The sequence below is a fragment of the Hippopotamus amphibius genome, chromosome 13 (genome assembly GCF_030028045.1).
Source record: "Hippopotamus amphibius kiboko isolate mHipAmp2 chromosome 13, mHipAmp2.hap2, whole genome shotgun sequence".
NCBI lineage: Eukaryota > Metazoa > Chordata > Mammalia > Artiodactyla > Hippopotamidae > Hippopotamus > Hippopotamus amphibius.
Window position 1 is genome coordinate 2,961,440 of NC_080198.1, and position 25,419 is coordinate 2,986,858.

Below are 25,419 nucleotides of genomic sequence, written 5' to 3' on the forward strand. Positions count from 1 at the left end.
TCTGATAAAAATCATATTTTCCTTTTAATTGACACCATTTCCTCTCTTGGGTGCTACTTTGGTAATGATTAGGTCCCCACCTCTCAAGAACATTGCATCTGAACAGGCTGAGACAGAGCCAGTGTGAACACAGACCCCAAACCAGGGCTTTCAGAATAAAAAGAACAGAAAAAAAAAACCAGCCTTTCTCTTCACTTACAAAGGGAGTCACTCAGAGGGTCCAAATCTCTTGTTTTCCAAACCTAGAAAACCTGGAGCTCAATGCAAAACTGGAAACCAGAATATATCAGAAATGAAGCACAGTGCTTCCTCAAATACTCAAGTTCTCATCTGCCTCTTCTACAAGGAATGGCCCCACTCCAGCATTTTTAAAGGAAGATGTTTTGTTTCTATTTCACTTTCCAACTGGGTATAAAATCTACTAAAAGGGATACAATGAATCAGAATAAATCAGCTCACTCACAAGAGACACTCCCCGATAATGATTTTTGGTTGCTGAGATTATTCAGCACATTATTTCAAAGTGGCAAAATTCAGGACAATCTGAGAAGAGAATTCAGAAGTGGCAGCTACATTCACTGATAGGTTCATCTGAGACACACATACATACAACCCCATTTTTCAGTGTATATGTCAAGGGGCCAAGACCCCTGATCAGCACAATAAGTTATTTTGTACATTACAGTGCACAGAACAACAGAGGGAAAGACACTTTCTTGGAGAGGTTCATATCGCTCTGAAGGAGGCTGGAGCCCAGAGCCCTGGGGCCTTCATTAGCTCGATCCCTCCTCTTCTTTGGTTGTGGTGGCCTCAGAGGCAGCTGCTTCCTTTAAAGGATCCGCTGGCTTCTCTTCCTCCTCCTCCTCCTCCTCTTGGGGATAGAGGTCTGGGTACTTCTGCATGCACTCCTGCATGGCCCGGAACTGGTCTATACAGTCTGACCCCTTGACATCCTCTGTGCTGTAGTGGAAGCAGGAAAAGGCCGCCTTGAACTGTTCCCCGCACGGGCCGCTGGCCATCCCCCCAAGGCACGGACAGTTCCAGTTGATGTCTCCATTTGGCAGGATCAGTCCTGGGACAGGAAGATGGGCAAGGAAGTGTGAGAGGTGTTGCCTGAGGTTTCAGAAAAAGCAAAACCAAGACCAGCCTTCACAGGAATATCAGTAACATGAACTGCTGCCTAGCCGGCATTCGCTGGTGGGCCTGCCTCACCCTCGGGATTGGGTTCAAATGCCCAGCACAAGCTCAGCATTCCTGGCTCCATGGGGGGGGGGGGGGGGGGGGTTGGTTCACCATCAGCGACTGTCTTCATGTGCAGCCACTGGCCTGTGTGCTAAGCCACCTCCCAGTGCTGTAGCTGTGCCTGTGCTCCAAGAACTACACAGCAGAAACCGTTTAATTCAAAGCAGAAGTGACCACTTGGATAGTTACTGAGAAGCTTTTAAAGCCTAAACACTTTAAGGCGCCGAGGTACTGGTCTCCTCCTTCCACACAGATGGTCGGGACCCCCCACCCTATGCACCATCCCCTCAAGCCCCTCCCGCTCCTCCACTGCTCTCAGCTCAGCACAGCATGAGGACTGGTCAAAGCGAGGCTGGAAGCTGTCCCAGGCATGGTGGACAGGAAAAGGTGAATGACGTGCCAGAGCACTGTTGCTCCATTCTTGTAAAAATGGAAAACCATTCAAAACTCAGAAGAAAGAAGAAACGTCTAGGTTTGGCCTTATGGCCAGGGAAGTGCATGGGAACGAGGGCTGGAAAGCACATGCCCCCTCACACCTGAGGGAGACGTACTCAGTGTCCTAGGAGCAGTGGTGGCTGAGGCAGACACCTGGAAACCCAGCCGCGGCCAGGAATGCTGACCGCCACCAGCACTCACCGTGCTCCTCATACGGATCATTGGGGTCGTCAGCCACCAGCTCCGCGTTGCTTGGAGTTTCATGGTCTTCTTTGGTCACAAATATGATTCGATCCTTCCCTAGTGTTTGGACAACAGAGGGAGAAATGTTTCACCCAGGAGCTGTGAATCAGCCCTAAGCCCAAGCAGCCACGGAAACCTCGTTTGAAGACTGTCCCATTTGAAACCCCGAAGTGATGTGACCCTTGCACAATGTGCTCCCTGGGCTGGGGACTTGCTCACCGCCGAGTATGGGGGAAGGTCTAGCAGCCACTACTGCACCGTGTGCCTGTGGCAGGAATGGGGAGGAAGTCGGTACCCCATGGTGCCATGGGCATCCTCAGGTGGGAGTCTAGACGCCCCAACCCATCAAATGCAGCTGCTCTCAGCTCCCAAGTTTGCTGACGTCTAAGAAGCTGGTCTTCCTCCCTTGCTCAGAACTCCCATGCACTCCACAACTCTGTTACTTCCCGTCCCTGTGAGCACCTCCTCCACTTGCTCCAGGCCCCACAGGGCCTGCCAGCAGGCGCCTTCAGACAGCACTTCACCTTCTGGGCTCCTCCGGAAGAGGCTTGGAAAAAGCATGCAGGTGACAGTAAACACCAGAGATGTACCAGTGAGGACAGTGGTGGGGAGAGAGGGAAGGTACTTGGTGCTTTACACCCTCCCCACAGCTGTGCAAGGTCTCCCAGGCGGGGTGACAGCAACAACAGCTGACCCTCAGCACGCTTAGGACCATGGCCGGCTCCACAACACCTGAGGTTTCTTCTCCAACACCTCCCATTCTATCTCAGAGAAGGCGGCTTGTCCCAAGTGGCCTGGGAAAGGACTGGAGCCGTGCAGCCAGGGCATGTTGAAGAACCTAAAGACCTTGGTTATTCTGGCCAGTGTTCAGAACAGTCAAAAGCAGTCTGCACAAGTGCTGAGTGCTGAGCAGAATAAACAAGCTGCCACAGTTGCTCAGCTCAGCTCTGACAGTTTTGTTTACCAGGATCTCAGCCAGGCCCAGTCCAACAGGGAGGCAGGTTTCAGGCCCAGAGGCAAGGGGTCCAAGCCTGGCTGGGTACAGCGGGCACCAGTGGGGCTTGTGAGGCCCACAGGCCCAGCTTCACCCAAAAGAAGCTGATTCAAGCTCTCTGCATGTCCACGCCGCTGGCGGGCTCCTGGGTGATGGATGCACAACCCCACCCAGAATGTTCCAGGTCCCTCCCACAGGCCGTGTCTTCTCAGGCACCTTCCTGGACATCCCCCCGGGGAGATCAGTTACACTGGATTGAAGGATGTGATACTGTCATTTAGAATAAGAAATATATATTTGCTCTTTGACCCCATTCTTAGCACAGAACTCCTAAAATTTCAATTCCCCAAGTGATGAGCGCATAAAGGTCTTTTGTTATGTTAATAATAAGATGGCTTTGGGGAACCTGAGGACTGGCGCTGGTTGCCAGGAGAAACAGCCCTCCGATTAGGGGGTGGAGCTTTCAGTCACCCTTCCCGGGGAGGGGAGAGGGGCTGCAGGCTGAATCAGCTGCCAGTGGTTGATGGTTTAAGCAATCATGCCTGTGTGATGAAGCATCCGCAAAAGCCCAAGCAGACAGGTGGACACGTGCAGGTTCGGGGAGAGTAGGTGCCCAGAGAGGGCATGGAAGCTCCACCCCTTCCCCTCACCTTGCCCTGTGCGTCTCTTCCATCCAGCTGTTTCTGAGTTATATCCTTTTATAATGCAATATAATGTTCTATCCGTTTATAATAATCCAGCAATCTAGTAAGTAAACTGTTTCTCTGAGTTCTGTGAGCCCCTCTAGCACATAAATCCAACCCTAGGAGGGGGTTGTGGGCACCTCTGATCTACAGCCAGGGGTTCAGAAGCACAGATGACAACCTAGACTTGTGACTGGCACCTGCAGTTGGGGAGAGGTGTTGCAGGGCTGAACCCTTAAGCTGTGGGACCTGACACCATCTCCAGGTAGACAGCGACGGGTAGAGCTGAAGTGTAGGACACCCTGCTGGTGTCAGAGAATTGCTTGATGTGGGGAAAATACCAACACACTGGAATTGGAATCAGAATCATTAACAGCAGAACATAACTGCACCTTTTATACACTTGGGCCCTAATCAATGAGTTTCCCACCCGCTGGCTCATATAATCCCCACATCAACACCGTGAGGCGGGTATTACTAATATAATCCCCACATCAACACCGTGAGGCGGGTATTACTAGTCTCCTATTTACAGAGAGAGGAAACGGAGGCCCAGAGAAGTCAGGAAACCAGCCTGAAGACACACAGTACATGAAGGCAGAGCAGGAACACAAACTCTGGTCTGAAAGATTGCGAGTGTGTCGCCTTGTCCAGTGCACGCCTGTCCCAGCAGGAATGTCTGGGAGTGGACACAGGACTGACACAAGGATAGTGCTCACTGACCCCTAAGTCCCAACTGTGAAGAAAGAACTCGTCATGACTGCTGACTAGTGGGCTAACCAGCTAGGTCGGAAGTCTCATGACATTTCTCAGATATTTCTCTAGAGAAATAAAATATAAAAATGCTTGTTTTCTCTTCCAAGATAACCTTAAAAAGTTGACACAAGCATACTGGGAAGGATGTGGATAACCACCTTAAGCCCTCTTAGAGCTCAAGTCAAGATGTTCATGATCACAGGTGACGGGAGAAAAGGCCTGGGGTGGACGTAACTCCCAGCCAAGGGAGGGCCAGTGACTTCCTGGTCTCCACGGCAAAGGCTCCTCAGTCAGAGGCTGGCCCTGGATGACCCTGGCCATCAGACGGTGGCACAGGGACGGTAACCTCAAGGACCCCCACTGGCACAGAAGCACGTTCTCTGTGCGAGGGGCAATTCAGTCAAATATCATTTCCCAGACTGAATTAATGTTGTAAACTAAATGCTGTGAGAATTCAACCCATTTATCTGTCTGGTTTGAGAGTTACTGAAGCCCACAGGCAAATGTTTATAAGAGCAGGTTCCTTAGACATTTACGTGACAGTAATAAAAGAAAAAAATAAAAATCAATACAAAAATATATTTCTCAAATTCAGGAAGCAGTGATTCCCTGATGCTGGACTCATTATAGGAGAATCAACCTTTTTAAACAACCTGGAACTAATTCCATTTATGAGGGCTCCACCCTCATGACTTAAGCTCCTCTCAAAGGCCCCACCTACTAATACCATTCACTCCTGGGGTTAGGATTTCAGCATATGAATTTTGGGGGACACATATCATAGCAATGAGAAAATAAGGTCCCCTTGGTGATTTGACTCATTTGGGGGCAGGGACTTATCTTTACACCGCCAACCGTGGTATCCAGATGGTCCTCATGTTGGTCGAATGGACCAATAATAGAAAGGGCTCAAAACCATCTGTAAGAAGAACACAAGCACAGCCCTGAGGCTGAGAATTAAGCCCAGCTTTGGGAGGTCTGGCTCACAGTGCCATCAATATCCCAGAGAGTCTTAGGACTGAGGTTCAAATCTGGGCTTAAGCACATAACAGCTGCTGTGATCTCAGGCACCTACCAGCTCAGCCTACCTACCTCCATGGTTAAGGCAAGAGTCAAGAGGCTTTGGTTAAACACAGGAAGGGACGTGAGCTTCTGCTCTCACCTGAGATTCCACTCAAAACACAGTAACCTTTTAAACGGCATCAAATGACAAACATAAAATCTCCCAGAAGAGAGAATCGGAGGCTGGAGGTGTAAGTGTTAGAAGTGGGATAGAGGAGTGCTCTTGCCTTAAAGACTGGAGAAAGCTGACTGCAAAGTCCCCAGGAGGGTCAGTCAACTGGAAGAGCAGTCCCCACTCCAAGCCCTGGAAGGACCAGGAATCAGAGGCCCCAGATCACTCTGAAAGCAGGACTTCAGGGTGAGGCTGAGGACAGAAGGAATGACTGAGCAGTTAGATACCAAGATACCCCCAGTTCTGCAGTTTTACTCTTTGCAGCTGTCCTTGACTCCCATGTTTTTCTCACACTGCCCTCATCCAATCTGGCTGGCTCTGCTTTCAACATCCAGAAAGACCTGCATCCCTCACCTCCACGACCCCATCTCCCACCACCTGCTGCCTCCATTCAGCATCTCCTTGTTTTCACTTGAAGATGCTGAGCACAAGCCTGCCTCGGGGCCTTTGCACAGGCTGTTCTGTTGTCCAGGAACACAATGAGATACCCTCACAGCCACCCTCTCCCTGACTTCATACCTCCCGCTCGGGTGCCATCTTCCTTCATCACTCCCCATCACCCTTAGCCTGCTTTTTCTCACCTAACAATTATATATTAATATTTGTTTACCACCTGTCTCCCCCCTGAAATGTCAGCTCCTCAGAGACAAGGATTTGTGTATTCCATTCATTGCAGTATTCTCGGAGCCTAGAACAGTGCCCAAGATGTAAGGGATGATCAGTATTTGTTGAAAAAGTGAATGGAGAAATGAACTCTGAATTCAGACATGAAGACCCCAGACCCAGTGGAGGGCAGAAGACAGAATGGCTATCACCATGAAGTAGGTTAGAGGAAAAAAAAACCTTAGATGGGTGGTCTCATTTCCTATAGAACATGTTCAAGTCTTTACATATAAGAATCTCTTGGCACGTCCAACCCAGAAGGGGTACCCTCCACCCACCACACCACAAGGGCAGACTGCCCACCTGTGCCCACCTGCACATGTGATCAGGTGCTGAATAAATGTCTGTTGACAGAACAGGAGAGAGCAGGGTCAGCATTAGAAAAGGAGAAACAAAGACAGGGGCAGTGTGGCCCTGGGCCAGGGAGTGAGCCTGAGTCCATGCTGCCCAACACCTTGAACACGCAGCTAAGGCCTTTAACCCCAAGGCTGGGGGGCGGACCCCTTAAGTAAATGTGCACAGGCAAGTAATTCACTCAGAACAGAGGGCAGCCGTGTGTGTGTGTGGGTTCACTGGGTAAAGGTGCCAGGGATATGGCCATCTAATGCTGTCAGCTTGCTGCAGGAAGACTTCAGGAAGGAAGATGACACACATAAAGCAGGTACTTTCAGAGAGTTTAGGATGTGAAAGACACAAAGGGTCGGGGAAGACCTCACGGGAGAGGGGACATTTGAGCTGAATCTTAAATGATGAGGAGGCAGCAGTGGGAAGAGCTGGAGGAAGGGTGCACCAGGCAATGGGTGTTGGCTGGGCAGCAATGGGTGGTTAGAGACCAGGAGGAGCCGGATCAGGCAAGGTGCTCCATCACGTAAGCCTTAATGGGGAAGGAGCTTGGGATCGTTTCTCTAAGTCCCGTGTGAAGCATAAAGAATCGGTGAGTAGAAAAACAAGAAGTTGAGGACTTAGGGGGCAGTGGCATGGATAAGATAAAAACTAGGGAAGGCCTACAGTGAGTGCTTTTAATTCTCATCCCCAAACTAAGAAAGAGATCTCTGATCCAGGAAAAGAAAGGGATCTAAACACCTGCCTCTGCTTCCCAGAGAACCTGTGACTCCTAGAAACCCTCAAGAATGAGGATTATAGTCTCACTATACCCAAAAGGCTAGAAAAATATTTGCTAAATGAAGTAAATTAGACTCAGATGAAGGAAATTAAAAACGAGACCTACTGTCTAACAACGTGGTGAGGGCAGAGGACTTTCGCTCAGGGCAGAGTTAAATATCAATCAATGGAAACTACTCATTAGAGACGTCAGTGAGTAGTATCGCTTTATGACCCAGGGAAGGAGGGTTCCAGAAGCAGAATGGGGTACTGGGAAAAGGCTTAGCATTTTAGATTGAGCTGTTCTCCTAACTGAAGCATGACCTTGGGTAGGTCACCTCCACTTCTGGGCTTAAGATTCCCTGAATTAACTGAGGGAGCTGGACTATTCACTAAAGAATGTGTGGGTGAGTTCCAACTCTCTCTGGAGCTTTGTAGTCTCAGGTGTCCACCATCCCCTTCACCTGGCACCGAGCAGGTGCTTCATGAATATCTGCAGAATGAATGAAGATCAAGTTCTCACTTTACAAGACTGGACACTGGTCCCTGGAGAAGCTGGGTGGCAGCTCTGGGACGGCCAGTTAGTGGTTGTGCGGGGAGACCCTTGGACCCCCGCCTGGAGACCTCCGAGGTCCTGGGTAGAGGTAACAAGCAGAGACGGTACACGGGGACCAACTTTGCTTTATTTTGTTTTGTTCTATTGTGCGGGGCGTCTTCCCAGCGGAGGGATCCCTGGAGGCCACTGGGCACCAGACTGGGCACCAGACCGCGGGGCTTTGAGACGTGCCGGCCGCGTGGCTTACCCAAGTCACCTCCGGGTCTTGCCTTACTCTCCGGATAAGAGCAGGGCCTCACTTGGGAGGGCCGCTCCCGGACCAGGGCCCGAGCCGTCCCCGCGGGCGGCAGCCCCTCCCCGCGGGCGGCAGCCCCACCCCCCGCGCAGCGCCCCCTGAGGGGCCACTTTCCGGGACAGTCAGAGGCAGGGCAGAGGGAGCACGTGGCGTGTGGTGAGCGCCCCGGCAACGTCACGGTTGGCAGCGGTGAACTCCCCGTTAGCAGCCGCGGGCAGCGCGCCCGCAGCGCCCTCACCCCCGGGCCTAGTTCAGGAGCGCTCCCACGTGCTGGTCCCTCCGAGGTCGGGGTTCGAGCCTCACGGCGACCTCGGCCGGCCTCGCTCCTCCCCGGGCCTCGGTGCCCTCATCTGGAGAGTGGAGACTGCGCCCCCGCCGCCGGCGCGCCCCGAGGGTCCCGAGGGCTGCGCCCCGCGCCGCCGCCGCCAGTCCGCTGCAGGCCCCAGCAGGCCACCTCCACGCAGCCCGATCCCCTACCTTCCTGCCGGCAGTAGGCCATAGTGCAGCCCGGCGCTCCGACCTCGCGGCGACCGTGGCGACGGCCTCACGCCGTGACCTCTCCGCCGCGGGGAAGGCGGCTCGGAGGCCCGCGCGGGCCCGCCCCCTCCAGGCCTGCCCGCCGCGCGCCTGCCTCGGCGCGTCTAGCCGGGCCTCTCAGCCGGGAACTACACTTCCCAGCAGGTCGCACGCCGGCCGGCCCCTCCCCGGGCAGTGGGAACTACATTTCCCAGAGGGAATGGCGGTGCGCAGGCGCATCGGTGCGGAACCTGTACGCTGCGACTGTCGGAGCGAGCGCCCGACCCTGGACCACACTTCCCAGGAGGCGATGCGGCACCGCGAGCGAGAGCGGAAAAGCGCGCGCCCGGGGGCGGGGGCTCTGCGGGGCGTGCCGGGCTCTGGGCGGGGCGCGGGTGTCTGCTGCTCCCGGGCAGGCGAGAGCGCCCGGGGCTCCGCGCTGCGGCCGTACACCCCTCTCAGAGCCGAGCCGAGCGAGGCGGGCGGCGAGCGGGCCCCGCCATGGCCGCGAACGTGAGTGCCCCCTGGTGCGCCGGCCGCCCCCAGGCCGCCCGGTTCCCCAGCGCGTCTCCCCGCGGGCGCGTCGCGGCCGCCTGCCCGCCGGGCCCCTCCGTACGGCCGGCCCACCTCCCTCCCGCGTCCGCAGCCGGGCCTCCCGGCCGCTGAGCCGTGTGTCCGTCCCCCCCAGCCTGGCCGGACGCCTCGTGTCGCGCGGCGCTCCCCGCAGCCCCTCCCTTAGTCTCCAGCGCTCTCCTGGGCCCTCGGCTTTCCCGCCTGGGCGGGCTCTGAGGGCTGGACGCGGCCGCGGAGGGGAGGCCCGCCCGCGGGGGGTGGGGGGTGGGGGGGAGCCGATCCGCGCGGGAGGGGGTCCCGCGACGCGCCGTCCGGGCGGGCGGCGAGCTCCCCGCCGCAAGGGGGGGTGTGACCCGAGGCTGCGGTGCCGCCCGGGGGCGCGGGCCGGGAGCGAGGACTGCGGGAAGAGGGGGCGTCCCCCGTGGCCCGGCCCGCGTCCTCCTGGCGTGGATTTGGTTGCAGAGGCCCTTGGTTGAAGCTGGTGCCCCGGAAAGTCTACTGGCCTCTTCTCCCTGCAGCCAGCCTTTCTCGGGAACCTTTCTATTTAAGCCCAACGTTCATTCGCCACACCGAGGGGCACCTCCCGCCAGGGCGCTGGGTGTGGGAGGAGCTGGTGACTCACACTCCGCTCTGTGAAAGTGTGTCTGGAGCCAGCTCGGAGTCCTGCCAGCCCAGGCACTCCCTCCCTCCTGCTTCGGTGGAGTGTCTTAGCCACTCTCCCCTGGTCTGTTACACCCTCTTTCCAGGCCCCTCCTCTGTCCCCAAGCGTCCTCTCTGCCTCCCACACCCCCTGAAAAGCCAGGGCTTGCGTCACCCACAGCCCCAGCACACTCTGCCTGGATTGGAGGGAATTGTTGGGGAGGCCAAGAAGCCTTCAGCGGTGCGCCTGGAGGTGGTCCGTGAGATGCAGGGTCTGTGTCAGGAGATGGGCATATTGCCACCGTGGCTTACAGATGGGGAGCTTCCCCAGCAGGAGAAGGCACAGGACCTCACAGCCAGCTTGGCCCGTCGTGGGAAGGTGTGGCAGGATTTGGAGTCAGGCCGACCTGGGGAGAAATCCAGATTCTTCCTCAGTAGCACTGTGGCCGTAATCCCTTGGGATTTTTTTTCCTCATGGGAGCAGTTATTGTGAAATTTAAGGGAGACTGTGCTTAGCACAGTGCCTGGTGCATAATAAGTACTTAATACATAAGGAAGAGTGTATCTTCAGTCCTGGTGGGCAGAGACCTTCTTGGATATGTTGGGTCCTGACCTTTGCCAAGGATCGTAGATGAATTAGGGTATCCTCAGCTGCCAAACCGTTGTTGATTCAGCCAGCAGTGGGTGCACATTTACAGGGGCCAGCAGGCCCGGTGAGGAGAAAAGATCTGAAGATGGTGGGGTGGAGCAGGGAGGCCACAGAATTCTTAATCACTGTAGCATCTGTCCAGTGATCGAGTTCCTGTTGCCATCTCTACTTTATAAATGAATAAACAGGATCAGAGAGGTAGAGCAGCTTACCTGGGGTTACACAGCAAGTGATGTTCAGGGCCTGTATGTCGACCTCTGTTCCCACCTCTCACTGCTCATTGCTTCTAAGTCAGAATAGGGGAATGGGCAGGGAGGAAATCTCCATGCCTGTCCATATTTACTGGGAATTTGGTCCAGAAGGTGGGCTGGGTGTGTCATGCCACTCCACACCCTCGCCAGCCTGAGGGGCTTCTTCTTCCTTCTCTTCAAGGCCATCTTTGAGCCCCTTATCTTGATGTTGGTTCCTAGGTGTGTGCTGAGGGGTGGCCCAGGAGGAAGCCTGGCCTTCCAGCCCTGAGTTGGGGACTGCACTGGCCACAGCAGGACTGGCTTGTTCTCCTGTCCTGCCTGTCTGCAGCAGGCTTCCAAGGAGTGAGGAATGCAGTCCAGGGCAGAATGGCAGGAGAGTGGCCTCCAGTCTGTCCAGCTTTGAATCCTAAGTCCACCTCTTAGAGGCTGTGTGATCTGCACTGGTGTTGTAACTGCTGAGCCTCTCTTTTCCTGTCTGTGAAATGGGGTTGTGATAGTGCCCATCTCCTTGGGCTTGTCCACGACTGGCCTGTGATGGACTGGAGTGTTTGCCCTTGTCATCATCATGATGGTTGATGGTCACCTACCTGCCTGCAGCAGATTGCTCCACTAATGTTTCCAAATGGCCTGGAAAGTCAAGACCATTTCTGAATGCAGTGGACATCTGGTCCCTGGCAGGCCTGGTCTGGTGGCGTTCGGGGACAGTCAGAGAACATGGCACCAGCTTTGCTTAAGCAGAGGCTGACTTGAATCTCCTCTGACCTGGCAGTGCCAGGATGGGCTAGCTCACCTCACCCTGAGTGCTCATCTGAGAATCGCTTACATCTTTGTGGTGTCTGTCAGCTCAGCCCAGCCCAGCCCAGCCTTGGTATCAGTGATAGAGCTGATGGCATTCCCGCCAGCCGGCATGAGGCTCACTGTGCCCTCCTGGGCTGTGAGCATCCAATAATTGTGTCCTTTGGTTCTTACCACAACCCTGTGTACTGGATTATTATCCCCAGTTTTACCGCTGAGGAAGTGGGGGGGCAGACAGGGTTTAAATTGCTTGCCCAAGGCCTCACAGCTGGTGTGTAGCAGAGCCTGCATTCAAACCCAGCCTTCTGGCTCCAGAGTCCTGCCTTTGACGATGGTATTCCGGGTCAGCCGCGGACACCCTAAATTATGCTCTGTTACCAGCTGGACAAAGCCTGACCCACTGACTCTGGAGTTTGCAGCCTACCGTGACCCATCTAGATGTGCCTAGTTGCCCTCCTCTCCTCCCCACACCCCACAACCCAGCCAGAGTACATAGGTAGCTGTTCCCCCTGCTGAGGAGGCCCTCACCCCAGGGTCTGCCTCTGAGAGCCCACTCAAATGCCCGCTCCTCCGGGGGCCTGCCTTGACCCTCCCAGCTAGGTCACTCCTTTAACCCCTCCCAGCTGGAAGGGGTCTCTGGATCTGCTCCTCTTGCTAGGCACTCAGCAAGGCTTTGCACTGTTTGTGGCTGTGACTTGATGCCCCTAAAGCCACTCACCCCTACAGTCTCACCCCTACAAGGCCTGGCACTGCCCTAAGGAAGCTCAGCCACTGTTTATTAAACTAAATTAAAAATGTATCTCTAATAATCTGTTTGTAAAACAGTTTACTAGTTTCTTAAAAAAATACATCTCCCTATGATCCATCAGTTCCACGCCTTGGTACCTAATGCCCAGGGGAAATGAAATGAAAACATGTCTCCATCTCCGTGAAGACTCTGACAACAAAAATTCAATTAGAATCAAGTTAAGAAGGAAAAAAGTTAATTTTAATTAAGCCAAACAGGATTATAATCCAGGAGACAGGCTCTCAGGAGCTCTGAGAACTGCTCCACGTTAGAAGTCAAAGGCACAGTCATGTACATTTTTGAGTCAAAGGATCGAACATCAAAAGGACATACTGATATTTTATAAGAAGTTCACCAAAAACACATAGTCCAGGTAGGCACATATAGAGGAGCAGGAAATCACCATGACCGCCTGCAGAGCTGGAAAGAACACTGTTCTTTTAAGAAGTGGCATTACTAGCATCAGAGGAAAGGGAAAAAAAATGATCTTTACAGTCGAGCAAATGCCCCTGTCTTTGAGAACTTCTGGTCATTGTGTTAATGCAGATGCAGACTGCACGCTAGAGAGGGAGAGAGGAGACCCAAACAGACACAGAGAGAATATTATGCTTAAAGTTTCTTGTCCTGCTTTAAAATATATATTTCATTTAATCATTTTCCCCCTTTTGATCATTAATCTTTCGGTAGAATACATTAGGTGATCAAATATTTGGCCCCTCCATGGGGGTGGTGGTTGCTTACCTGCCCTGGGTCCTGTCCCTCGGTGCCAGATCTTAATAGCCTGGTTCTTTCTTTCCTTTTAGGGGGTTAGGCTGGTAAAATGCTTGGCAAGGACTGGTGGTCAGTTGTCCAACAGGACTTAAGCCAGTTTTACTCTGCACATGTGTCATGTATACCTGTTATCTTATGTAGAACTACAGATGTGATCAATAGTGTCAAGTCGTTAGACATAATTATAACTTTAGTTGGAGTTTTGAATATAGATCAAGAGGCACAAGAGATTATTCCTCTGTAAATGATACAGAATGCAATCAACATAGCCAACAACAGTAACAAAGTCATAAGCAGAGTTCTAAGCCATGAATCCACAGAGCTGAGTGATTTCCCTGAGATTTCACCTGAACTAGGAATGGGGTCCTTCAATGTGGAAATTTTATTTGATATGTGAGTTATTAGGTGTTAGATGAGTTGTATTAGAGGACTCATCTGTGTATGAAAATGCAACATTTAGTCTGGATTGTAGCACAAGCTTCTTCTTGCAATGTGGTTTTAAAAATCAAGAGTCATTCGATTTTGCAACATCAGTTTCCCATGGTAACAATTTCAGAATTAAGTAAATTAATCCTGTGTAGTAAATAAACAGAGGTGTATGCTGACGGGGAAACATTTTATGGCGTGTACATTTTCTAAGGCAACACCGATATCTAATACTATGGGCTAAGGAATTCAGGCTTGTCTGCTGTGCTGCAGTGCTGCTTGCAGCCTCCTTGGCTGTTTGACCAACGGTGGCTGATAGGTTTCTGAGCGTATCTCTGTTTACATGTATTCCTGCACTAGGACTCAAGATTCCCAAAAGACTTTGCCACCAGATACCTTGGTGTCCTGCTAACATTGACTCTGTCGTGGAGAGAGAAAGGGGGTTCATCTGCCTCATTGTATAGACGCTGGGGTAACGTTATGCCCAGCAAACATAAGACTTTTACCTGCCATCTTGTAAGATGTTTACGTGCCCATCCTTGGGTAGGTGTGCCAGTTTCAGTACCATATAGGAAGATAAAACCTGGCGGGGGGGCGGGGACAGCACAAGTGATCCCTCCCAGAGAGCTCTCATCAATATCCTCATCGATTGGAGGTTTTGTTAACAGGGTATTAAACGGTGGGTCATTCCTCTTGCAGGCTTTCCTAAAGCTGTCTATATGGTATTTGACATGGGGGAGTTGCGAGCACAAGTTACTTATGTTTTTCTATTCAAGACATTTGTAAGTTAAGTAAGGAATGGAGCTTGGGGTGGGGGTGGCTGGGTGTAGGCACTAGGGTAAGTTGTGTCTGGTCTCTAAGGACCAAGGATAGTGTAGTGTCAGACAAGGAATAGACACATTAGTGCGTTAGAGAATTTGGACCTGAAAGATTAGGCCAGAGGCAGGTTGATCTAAGTAAGTGGTAACATTGGAAACATCTGAAAAGTCAGTGACAGGAACTATGAAGGGCCTATATCAGCCTTGAATTGTGTGAAGAATTTGATGATGGATCCAACAATTGGTTGACTTTACCTCCAGTAGCTGTACTTTGCAACAACTTTACAAAGCAATTTTCCTTCCATCTTAAACACTAGGGCAAAAGCAGAGCTAGAAGTAAAACCGTAGCTTTCAATTTTGACAGACAGACATTTGGTAAATAGTTCATTTGAACTAGTAGGATGGGTCTCACAGGCCTGGTCTGGACTCTTGGGTCAGCTCTCTGCTGCTGTTGTCATCTTCTCGTCCTAGCTTGGTGATGCTTGTTGTAGTTGAAGCCGGGTGTTAGAAACAGGGGCTGAAGCCCATTTAGGTGTTGGGGCCTTTTTAAAATGAGAGGCGCGAATCCATAAATTGTCGTTTCGTTTGGCTGAGCATGAACTAGTTAACAATAACGGATAAGGTTCTTTCCATCGTGGCTGCAAAGAATCATTTATTTGATGTTCTTTCCAATAAACAAAACCTCTAGGTTATAATCTGTGATCTGTAGGATTTTCTGGGGAGCTCACTGTAAGAAGAGTTAGTTACCGATTGTTTTTTAAATGCCTCAGTGAGATCCTGACAATAATGTAATGTTTCCCTTGAACCACCGTGGGGGAGAAAGTTGCCAAAAATACTGTTTTCCCCATAAACCATTTTCTCAGGTGCACAATGAATTAAAGGAGGTACACTCTGGAGTAATGGCAGTTGTGCTCCAGACACTAGGTTGTTTTTTTTTTACATCAGGTCTAAACCATATTTGTGTGGTGGGGTCAGAATTCCCCTTTTTGTGGCCATATCTGTTTCTCTTCTTTAGTGGCAATTGCTTGAGTCTGTAGAAGGAGATCTTTTACTGGGTTAGTGGGATTAACGGAGAGGAGTAGACATTCTGGAGGCTGGACAGGATGAGTGTTTAAAGCTGCAGCATCAGCAAGCTGATTTCCTTTAGCTTCTGTAGTGTCGAACTTGGAATGCCCAGTGTGGCAATAATTGCTAACTGTTTTGGCAGTCGTATGACAATAACTCTGCAACTTGTTTTCCATTTTTTTATTAGGTTGTCCTGAAGGGGTTAAAAACCTCATTTTTCCATAACATTCCAAAGTCTTGTGTCACTCCAGAGGCACGGAGGCTGTCATAAATATGTGTTAGCTGGTCTTTAGTAGAGTTAAGGCAACTAATTCAGCTTGTGCCGACTTTGTTTCTGGTAAATAAAAGCTTTCAGTTGTTTCTACTGTGGGCATTACTGCATATCCAGCTCAGTAACGTCCCTACCCATCCCTTAAGTAGGACCATCTATAAATTAAATTCCATCAGCATTATCGATATGGGCTGTTTTCTTCCTGTGGTGCTGGAAGCAGAGTTGCAGGGTTAAGGTTATTACATGGGACCAAGGTAGCATAAAGCAGCAATACTTCATAGGAAGGTAGCTGGCTTACAGAATAGTGCTGAGGGTGGTGAGAGTTTATAAGAAACTCACCTGAGTGTGGGACATAAATAGTTAAAGGAGACCCCATAACTGTTTCTTCAGTGGCCTTATGTGAGAGCCGTGGCTGCTGAAGTAGCCCTGGAACAAACAGAAAGTCCTTTTGCTACTGAGTCTAATTTAATTTGGGAGCATAACAGCAAGTCATCTACAGACATTTTTGTAAAAGCATCAGTTATTGTATAGGCATAACTGTGTATAAATGACAAAAGACTTTAAAAGCATGGTTAAAGACCTGATTTCAATACACTTATCAAGGAAATTTGGCTATTCCTGTGGCATACAGCATTTTAAGATACTGTAATAACTAGAATCATGACTGACAACATACCAGCACATTTCAAATATCCTATTTCTTGGATATTTGTATTAATATATTTATCCATACAATATAACTTAAAAAGGTTTATCATTGTTCATTTGACAATGTTTCTCATGTAATTTAGCATACCAAATGAGCCTAATTAGCTTAATGTTTCTCTTTGAGCTGGTTAGGGGCTTCCTGAAGCATCCCAAAGTTAGCTGGAGCCCAAAAGAACTTCATTTAGAATTTGATTTGAGAAAGTTTGTGAAAGATATCAAAAGGTTTTAAATGCTTGGCTAAATAGGATCATAAGTCACTGTGAAACAATATTTATTCACTGAAAGTGACAATAAAAGATTTCAAAAGCAAATACAGAAAGTTACAGCACATTACTTAAGAGGTAAAGAAACTTTACAGTCTGTAATCAAAAGCAGATCAACACTTCAAGAAAACTTTGTCCTCTTAACAGAAAAAAAAACAAATTCTAGTCTTCAGCATTTCACCTTTGATATTAAAATTCATTCATTTAATTAAATTCAGTCTGATCTTAGTAAGTCCTGGCCATGCATAAAACTCTTTTCTCAGGGTTCCCTTTTAAAAATTAATTTTTAGAAGTGTATGCCACTTTATAGTTCAGTCTTCCAATAAAGCACAGAATATATTAATAGTCTCAAACATATTTAGTTTCTCTGTAATAAGAGATCAAAAGTAGGTAAACACAGACTTCTTTAGCAATTAAGGTTTCAGTATTTCCTTATTAAGAAAATGATCTGGACATTCAGTGAATTCCATCATTTACTTAGGCAGAACTCTAAAGTTTCAAGTCACCAAAAATCTGGAGAAACTGTTTTTAGGTAGACATACCATAAAACAAAATTATTCTTAAAAGAGTTCACTCCAAAACTTATTTATTACTTATGAAAATATCGTACCAAGTTAGTTTTCTTGTTGACAGATTTTATAACAGAGATCTCCCATGAGCTTATTAACTTTCAGTAAGCCTAGGTGCAATTAAAGTATCACACTTAATGTTGATGAATCTATAAAGACATGTCTGTATTAATTAAGCCATGAATTTAGACTCATTTCCATTCATTAAAGATTAATCCTAGATTATGTGATCCTTTAAAAATTTGGGCTTTTTAAAGTTACATTTAGAAATATTTGATTTGTGAGCATTTACTTTTAAGTCAAGTAAAGCTCTTACAAACTAATGTTGGTAACAACATCTGGAGCTAGAGATGAATCATACTTATGGTGTACATACAGACATACGTGTGTCCCGATAGACACAGACAGAACTCTCAGAGTTTTCCTGCTGGAGTTTTACAAAGGCCTCTTTCCACACGCGGCCTCCCCTCCTTTTTTTTCCCCCAGTTTTAGAATCTACTAATTAAGCCAAAGCTGTAGAGTCAGGCAATGTGGTCTGTGTTTACATTTCAAGGACATGATAGGAGTTATGACAGCCTTTCTCCTAGGAATACTTTTGTTCTCTCAGGGTGAGAATTTGAAAAGATGTGTTATCAAGCCAGCTTTCTCTACAGTGTTGGAATGTCAGAAGAGCTGCCCCCTGGCCATTTGAGAGTTAAGTGTTTGCGAGCATTGGTTTCCTCAGGAAGCCAGCCTGAGCGGCTGCCTGGCAAGGAGTATACGGCCTTTGAGGCACAGTTTCCCATTATTAATTTGGCAGCCCAATTCAGATAGGATCGGAACAACTTTCTGAGGGTGGTGTGATGGATGGAATGTGTGTCTGGGTCCCTAAGGGGTCCCCCTTGGGTGAGCTCGACTCTCACGTGCCTCGGCTTCTCCCTCCGACCGTGTGAAACCGAGTGGGTGCTCGGAGCCTCAGGGTGATCAGCCTTTATTACGCGCACCTGGCGAGCAGAGTGTACTTAGTGGTTGGAGTGGGAGTCCCTGTGGGACTGCTGCACGGTAGGAGGCTTGATCCTCAGGCACTTCCCCATGGTTCTCAGTTGCCTGTGAACAGCTCGTGGCTGGAAGGAGCAACCGGGCTCAGTCTCTCATTTCACTAGCAGTTTGTTCAGACCATGTATACGTAATCTTCCAATTTAAGTCAAATTAAAAAAAAAAACAACCCAGTGAACCCAGTTCACTCCAAAGCTTCTCCCAGGTCCCTGTCTAGGAGACGTTCCAGTACCCCCTTAGGACTCCAAGTCCTAAGAAGAACAGCTCATGTAGAACTCAGGATGTCATTTAAAGCAATGATGTTCAGGTATCAGGAGAACCCACCAGAGCACCTAAGGAATATGCAGAAGTGGGTGGGGCGTCCAGGGCCTGTGCTGGTACCAGGCGCCGGTTCGGGGTGGACTCCAGGAGTCCTCTGCTGGGTGTTTCTGATATCCTACCAACTATGCCAAGCAAATGTCGACTAAAATTCAATTAACAATCAAGAAGAAAAAAGGGCATTTTGTTTGAACCAAACAGGATTATGACCCAGGAGATAGACTCTCAGAAGGTCTGAGAACTCTTTCACCTGGTAGAGGCTGAAGGCACAGACATGTACATTTTTGGGCCAAAGGATCATACGTGAGAATGACATACTGATGTTTTATGTAAAGTTCACCAAGGATGCATAGTGCAGGTAGGTACAAAGTGAGCAGCAAGTCATCATGACCCCCTGCAGAGCTGGGAGGGAACGCTGTTCTTTTAAGATGTGGCGTTGCTAGCATCAGAAGAAAGGGGAACAAATGATCTGTACAGTCGAGCAGGTGCTCTTGTCTTTGAGAAGGTCTGGTCAGTGTAATGCAGATGCAGACTGCATGTTAGCGAGGGAGGGAGGAGGCCCAAACAGACACAGAATTTTATGTTTGAGTTTCCTTGTCCTGCCTTAAAACATAAATTTTGTTTCACCAACTTGTACATGAGTATTCATAGAAGCATTGTTCATAATAGCGAGGAACTGGAAACAACCCAGGTGTCCATCAGCAGGTGTGTATACTCGTGGCTGGAATTTTTTTATTATTAATTATCTATTTTTATTGGCTGCCTTGGGTCTTCATTGCTGCATGCAGGCTTTGTCTCTAGTTGTGGAGAGTGGGGGCTACTCTTCGTTGTGGTGTGCGGGCTTGTCGTTTCGGTGGCTTCTCTTGTGGAGCACAGGCTCTAGGGTACACGGGCTTCAGTAGTTGCGGCATGTGGGCTCAGTAGTTGTGGCACATGGGCTTAGTTGCTCTGCGGCACGTGGGATCTTCCCAGATGAGCGCTCAAAGCCATGTCCCCTGCATTAGCAGGCAGATTCTTAACCACTGCGCCACCAGGGAAGTCCCTCGTAGGTGGAATTCTACTTGGCCATAAAAAGAAACAAACTACTGATACCATGACATATGACCCTCAGAAGCGTTACGCTGAGGCAGAGAATCTGGACAGAAGGAGTTGATGCTGTGTGATGATTCCATTCATACTGCATTCTAGAAAAGGCAGAACTAATCCGTAGTGATTCAGATTCAAATCATTGCTACCTCTGGGTGGTGGGGAGAGAGGGGTATTGGCAGGAAAGGGGCACAAGGAGCTTTCTGTCAAGACACGTGTTCTGTGTCTTGACAAACAGGGTAGTATGCACTTGTCAAAACCGAACGCTTGGCCTGTGCGTCTTTAATGTATAGAATTAAAACTCAGTAAAAACTGAGTGTAAATAAATAGTGAAATCCAATTTATTTTTTGAAAACCAGTTTTGGTTTTATTTTAACGTCTTTTTTTCAGTATTCCAGTACGAGTAACAGGAAAGAACATGTCAGAGTTACAACCAAGTCCCAGCCGGGCTTCCTGGAGCGGCTGAGCGAGACCTCGGGTGGAATGTTTGTGGGGCTCATGACCTTCTTGCTCTCCTTCTACTTAATTTTCACCAATGAGGTACGATGTTTGGGGGTCCCTCTGTGCAGAGTGAGGGTCCCTGCAGTATCAGAGATGAAAGGCTGTGAATCCGGAGGCTGGATATGGTAATAAGGGCCTAGATTTTAGGGGGGGCGGGGCTGAATTAATCAGACTTCTTTCTGTTGTGACCCACCTCACGACTGATGTAAGCAGGAGGAGGAATGGATCCATTCACACACCTGAAATCCTGGGGCTTCAGGCATCTATCAGCTTCAGGCATGGTTGGATCCAGGCGTTCACGCTGGGTCACCAGGAATCTCCATTTCTCCATCTCTTGCCCATTTTTCTCTGTCTTGGATGTTTCTTTGGCAGATTCTTCCTTGGTGGTGGCAAAGATGGCCCAGCAACTCCAGGGTGACATCCAAGCAGCTTAGCAACCTCAGGGAAAAGAGGAACCATCTCTTTCTAAATTAGTTTAGCAAAAGTTGCTGGGAGATCTCTCGGTATCCTCAGTCCTCTCTCTGAACCGCTGCCTGGGGCCAGTGGACACAGGATATGATTCACGAGGCCCGGGTCACGTGATTTGAACAGCCGTGTGATCAGCCCAGGTGGAACACACGGGCTGAGAGGAGGGGAGGGGAGGAAAAGGCAGAGAAAAATGGGAACGGAGTACAGGGCAGAAGAAGCAGCAGCTCTTCCCAGCATGGGCGGTATCAGATGGGTGCTAGGAGGCCTTCCTGGGAGAGCAGGCGTCCTGGGTTCCACTTGCCAAGGACAGAGGGTGCAGCTGTGTGCAGTGGTTGAAATCCTTGCTCCCCGCTGTGCAAAGGGCCGCGCGTTGAAGACGGCGACCTTGCTGGCCGAGGGGCTCTCGCTGGTGGTGACCCCCGACAGCATCCACAGTGTGGCTCCGGAGAACGAGGGGAGGCTGGTGCACATCGTCGGGGCCCTGCGGACATCCAAGGTAGGCTTGGCGGTGGTTGCGGACCCGAGGTGGCTTGGGGCGCCTCACGGGTTGTTGTCTGGTGGAGGATCTGAAAGCGTGGGCCTTGGAGACGGAGACACTTGGTGAGACTCCCGCTGCATGCTCAGCAGCCGTGTGGACCCACTTCTCCTGAGTCTCAGCGTCTTCCTCTGTCAGATGGGGAGAATAACTGTAACAAACTGGGGGCCAGTTCTGAGGAACAGGCGGGGTTCAGTAGCTGCCCTCCTGGCACAGTCTCTGGCCATGGCAGGAGCCTCACAAAGAGGCGCTTTAATGATGATGGTGATGGGCGTGTGTATCTGGGGCGAGGTCTCCTATCTGAACACCCAACACACTGCATGGGCACCATGCCCTCTGGCGCACAGCCTGAGCTGTGTGTGCGGCTTGCAGGTTCAGCACTTGGGACGGGCAGCTTCTCTGGTCTCCCCATGCAAGAAGCTGTGGAGTTCTCTGTGCTCTTCTGCCCTCTGGACCTGTTTCTCCTCCAGTCCAGCTTCCGCTGAGCTGGGGATCCTTATCCTTTATTTTTCTGGTTTGTTTGATTCTTTTTGAAGCTCTTGTCTGATCCAAACTACGGGGTCCACCTCCCGGCTGTGAAGCTGCGGCGGCACGTGGAGATGTACCAGTGGGTGGAGACCGAGGAGTCCAGGTGAGAGGCTGGGGCGGAAGGAGGCGCGGGGTTAGGGTGATGTGCAGGTGGCTTTCACTTGGACACTTCTGGAAGTTGAAGTATAAAATCTTCCTATCGGAGAAATATCAGACTATCCCCCAGTGATTGGCTGATGGTCTTGTTTAGAGGTGGCTGGGATCTCCTGCAGAGGGGCTCGGAGAAGAAAGCGGGCTTGGTTAGCTCCCCTCCAGGGAAGTTGTCCAGGGCTGCCCCAGCTCAGGCTCAGACAGATCTATCCTGAGGCGTGTCACATCTTCTCTCCCACGGTGTGTGGGGCGGGGCTCCTGGGTTACATCCTATCAGGTCTAACGAGCTCCAGGCAGGCTCTCATCGACCACGTGGACTATGAGTGAGGGTGGAAAGGTGACTGAGGGAGCCCGGGCGGCTCAGCCTGGGGCAGGGCAGCCTCAGGGGCCTCCGTAGAGCTGTGGTGGAGCAGAGGGTGCAGGCAGGTCACTGAGCCCACAGGGCGGGGCCCACAGACAGCCAGCTGCAGCCCACAGAGGGTGCAAGCCAGGGGAGGCTGGTTTCCGCTCAGGATGAGAAGGCTCTTTTCTCTAGTGAGGGCCTTCGAGGGCTGGAGCTGGCTGTCTGCCAGGGAGCACGCTGCTTCTGGACTGGTGTGGACCAAGCCTGCTCCATCTGGGGAGTCTGACTTGGGAACCCCGAGGTTGCTTCCAGCCAGAGATGCTTAGAGATGGAGGTGCCTCAAGAGTAATGGGCTGACTCTGGGGCTGTGCTTTCCCCTCAGGGAGTACAACGAGGACGGGCAGGTGAAGACAGAGAGGAGGTACTCCTACAGTGAGTACCGGGCCCTGGACCGGGTGGATGGGGCACCTCCCTGCATACCTGTGGTCTCTGTCCTTAGCAAGCGTTAGGCTCCCTGGGTGCTGGTCCTGAGCCCTGCTCTCCCATCCGTTCAGCGAGGCTTCAGGAGCTGCCCCTTCGGCCCTCAAGTGGTGACAGGCTTGGGTAAGGGGATGAGGGGCCAGTGCTCCTCAGACCTGCGGTTCACCGTGGTTTCTGGGTTGTCCCCTCTGCCCGGAACAGACACTGAATGGAGGTCAGAGATCGTCAGTAGCAGGAACTTTGACCGAGAGATTGGCCACAAAAACCCCAGGTGAGAGCTGTGTCCCCAGGCCTGATTGTGGCCTTGTCGGCCACTGGTAGATACCTAGCCTCAGCTTTCTCATCTGGGTAATGGGATTGAGTCGCTCTGTCTCATGAGCTGATGAAAATATAGGACAGCATTCTGAGGCCAGATCCTGTGCTGGGTACCAGAAACACAGAGGCGAGACCTGACACCCCTGGCCCCAGGGGACCTCCGCTCAAACAGGTCATAGCTATAAAGTTGGATGGAGTGCCTGGAGGGGTTGTCAGCGGTTGGCGTGGGTGGGAGGACAGTCAGCAGGGGTTTTCAGGAGGTAGCAGCATTTGACCTGGCCCTTTGGGGGTTCCAGCAGAGGAGGGTTAGCTCAGGGCCAGGGGTGGGGGTGCTGAAACAGGCTTGACACTGGGCTGGGCCAGGGAGGGCCTTGGGTGTGCACAGTGGGGTTTGAGTGCTGGGGGGCTGGGAAGGGTATGAAGTCCATGGAAAGGCCATCTGACAGCTGGGTGCAGGGTGGGACAGGCTGGCAGGGTCCAGGCAAGAGGGTATGAAGCTCTGGGGGACAGGGGGCGCGAGGAGGCTGCTCCTTCCGGACAGAGGGTGGGGCGGGGGGAAGGGCCAGACTGCAGTGCGGGGCTGGGCGGGACTTGCAGGAGCACCCTGGGTGGGGACCCTGCCCAGCACAGCCCACAGGGACCCAAACAGTCCCCACCTGGTGCCCCCCTTCATCAGCAGCTCCCCCTCCCCCCCCCACAGTGCCATGGCCGTGGAGTCATTCACCGCAACAGCCCCCTTCGTCCAGATTGGCAGGTTCTTCCTCTCGGCAGGTGAGTGTCAGGCCCCTTTAGATGAGCCAGCACTGAGCTGGGGCCCTGCGCTTCCACCCGGCTGCCTCCCAGGAGCCCAGCGCTCAGCCCTCAGGTGGCTAAACGGGTCCCCTGCCGCCCGGGGCATGGGGTCAGCCGGCGCTTTCCCAACATCGTGCTTTGGGCCGGGGCCAGAGGGCAGGCGTGTCCCCAGGTCAGGAGAACCTATGTAGAACACCCCCAAAACCTGTTCCAGGGAGCAGTTGGCAGGTGCTGCGTCCTTATCAGGTTGACTAGACAGAGCCGAGAGCCCTTCCTCAGGCAGCCCTAGAGCCAGCAGCACAGAGAAGGCCCCGGGGCTCCACTTCTGAGCCCCATGGGCGCCCAGCCCTGTGCCAGGGAGGGGCCGGTTCATCACAGGCCCCAAAGCGACTCCAAAGAGAGGCTCGCAAGGGACAGGGCAGTATCACTGGCTAAAGAAACTCCTGGGCTCTGTCCCTGGGCCTGACCCAGGAAGGAGGGAGAGATGATACTCAGGGGGTGGATAGCCAGGGTGATGGGGGAGAGACCGTGTGAGCCAGGGCCTGGCTTGTCTGCTGTCTGCTCTGGCACTCAGCTGGTTCCAAGCCCTGCCAGCCAGCCCTGGCCTCATGCTGTTGGTGCAGCAGGGGGCCAGGCCTGGACGCAAATGACTGGACCCAGGGTGGAGTGGCTGCAGGGCTAAGGCCTTCCAGAGCTGTGGTCACTCTGGCTGATGGGGAGAGGGGACAGGAAAGGCTTAGGAGGAGCTGAAGACTGAAGGGGGCTGCCATTGTGAAAGGATGGAGTCGGAGGAGGGACTCAGGGTGGGAGACTCCATGTGTGGAGGCCCCTGGGGTGTGGAGGCCCCAGGGGCAAGCCAGGCAGTGGCCACATGACTGGGCTTGTGAGGGTGCTTGGGAAGGCTGTCAGGCCGAGGGCTTGCAGACAAGAGCTGCAGTGGACACAGCACTGTTTCTAACTGCCCACCTCTCAGGCCTCATTGACAAAGTGGACAACTTTAAGCAGCTGAGCCTGTCCAAGCTGGAGGACCCGCATGTGGACATTATTCGCCGGGGGGACTATTTCTACCACAGTGAAAACCCCAAGTACCCTGAGGTACGTACCCAGTGGGCTTGGGCGCTCCGGTGGCAGAGGTCAAGGTCCCAGAGTCCCACCCCTGACAGCACGGTAGTCAGAGCCCAGTTTCAGACTCCGGTTCATTTCCCGTGGCTCATAGCTGCACTGGGCCAGGGAAATGGGAGGGGAGAGGCTTTCTGGGTGACGGAGCTGCCTGGGCAGAGGTGGAGGTCGTGGGCGGGGGGATGGCGCCGTGGGCCCAGGCCGATGGCGGCCGCCTCCCTCACTTGCTTCTCTTCCACCCGAGGTGGGTGACCTGCGCATCTCGTTTTCCTACGCGGGGCTGAGCGGCGATGACCCCGACCTGGGCCCAGCTCATGTGGTAATCGACTCCCCAGGCAGACAGGGGGGACCTTGCTGGGCGCAGACACCTGGGCCCAAGTGAATGCTTTGGGCGCACACACACCCTTCCCCGTGTGGACGCGTGCCCTGTGCGTGTGCATGGGCCC

General features: G+C 51.8%; 2 protein-coding genes across 4 annotated transcripts in view; one reads left to right on the forward strand and one right to left on the reverse strand.

The window, feature by feature from the left end:
* Nucleotides 1-9,095, reverse strand: CHCHD4 (coiled-coil-helix-coiled-coil-helix domain containing 4). The gene is made up of 3 exons (XM_057704755.1): nt 8,680-9,095; nt 1,879-1,977; nt 1-1,072 (listed from the first exon to the last, which is right to left on the reverse strand). Exons 1-3 carry the CDS (start codon nt 8,699-8,701, stop codon nt 774-776), a joined length of 420 nt encoding a protein of 139 aa, XP_057560738.1. The 5' UTR covers nt 8,702-9,095; the 3' UTR covers nt 1-773.
* Nucleotides 9,082-25,419, forward strand: part of TMEM43 (transmembrane protein 43) — a 21,984-nt gene continuing 5,646 nt past the window's right edge. Inside the window, exons 1-10 of one of the 3 annotated variants that reach the window (XM_057704752.1) lie at nt 9,092-9,231; nt 19,326-19,361; nt 20,133-20,282; nt 21,073-21,207; nt 21,783-21,877; nt 22,650-22,699; nt 22,949-23,018; nt 23,763-23,833; nt 24,828-24,949; nt 25,218-25,292. In XM_057704752.1, the coding sequence (XP_057560735.1) occupies nt 9,220-9,231; nt 19,326-19,361; nt 20,133-20,282; nt 21,073-21,207; nt 21,783-21,877; nt 22,650-22,699; nt 22,949-23,018; nt 23,763-23,833; nt 24,828-24,949; nt 25,218-25,292 (816 nt within the window). In that variant the 5' untranslated portion in view covers nt 9,092-9,219. Of the gene's footprint in view, nt 9,232-19,325; nt 19,362-20,132; nt 20,283-21,072; nt 21,208-21,782; nt 21,878-22,649; nt 22,700-22,948; nt 23,019-23,762; nt 23,834-24,827; nt 24,950-25,217; nt 25,293-25,419 lie in introns of all 3 variants that reach the window. The other 2 variants (XM_057704750.1, XM_057704751.1) reach the window with 2 other exon arrangements.

Coding starts and splice junctions, on each gene's coding strand:
- CHCHD4 (XM_057704755.1), bottom strand. CDS start 8,701: ATGGCCTACTGCCGGCAGGAAG. Junction 1,978..8,679: donor GGCCTACTGCCGGCAGGAAG/GTAGGGGATCGG, acceptor TCCAAACACTAG/GGAAGGATCGAATCATATTT. Junction 1,073..1,878: donor TGATCCGTATGAGGAGCACG/GTGAGTGCTGGT, acceptor TTCCTGTCCCAG/GACTGATCCTGCCAAATGGA.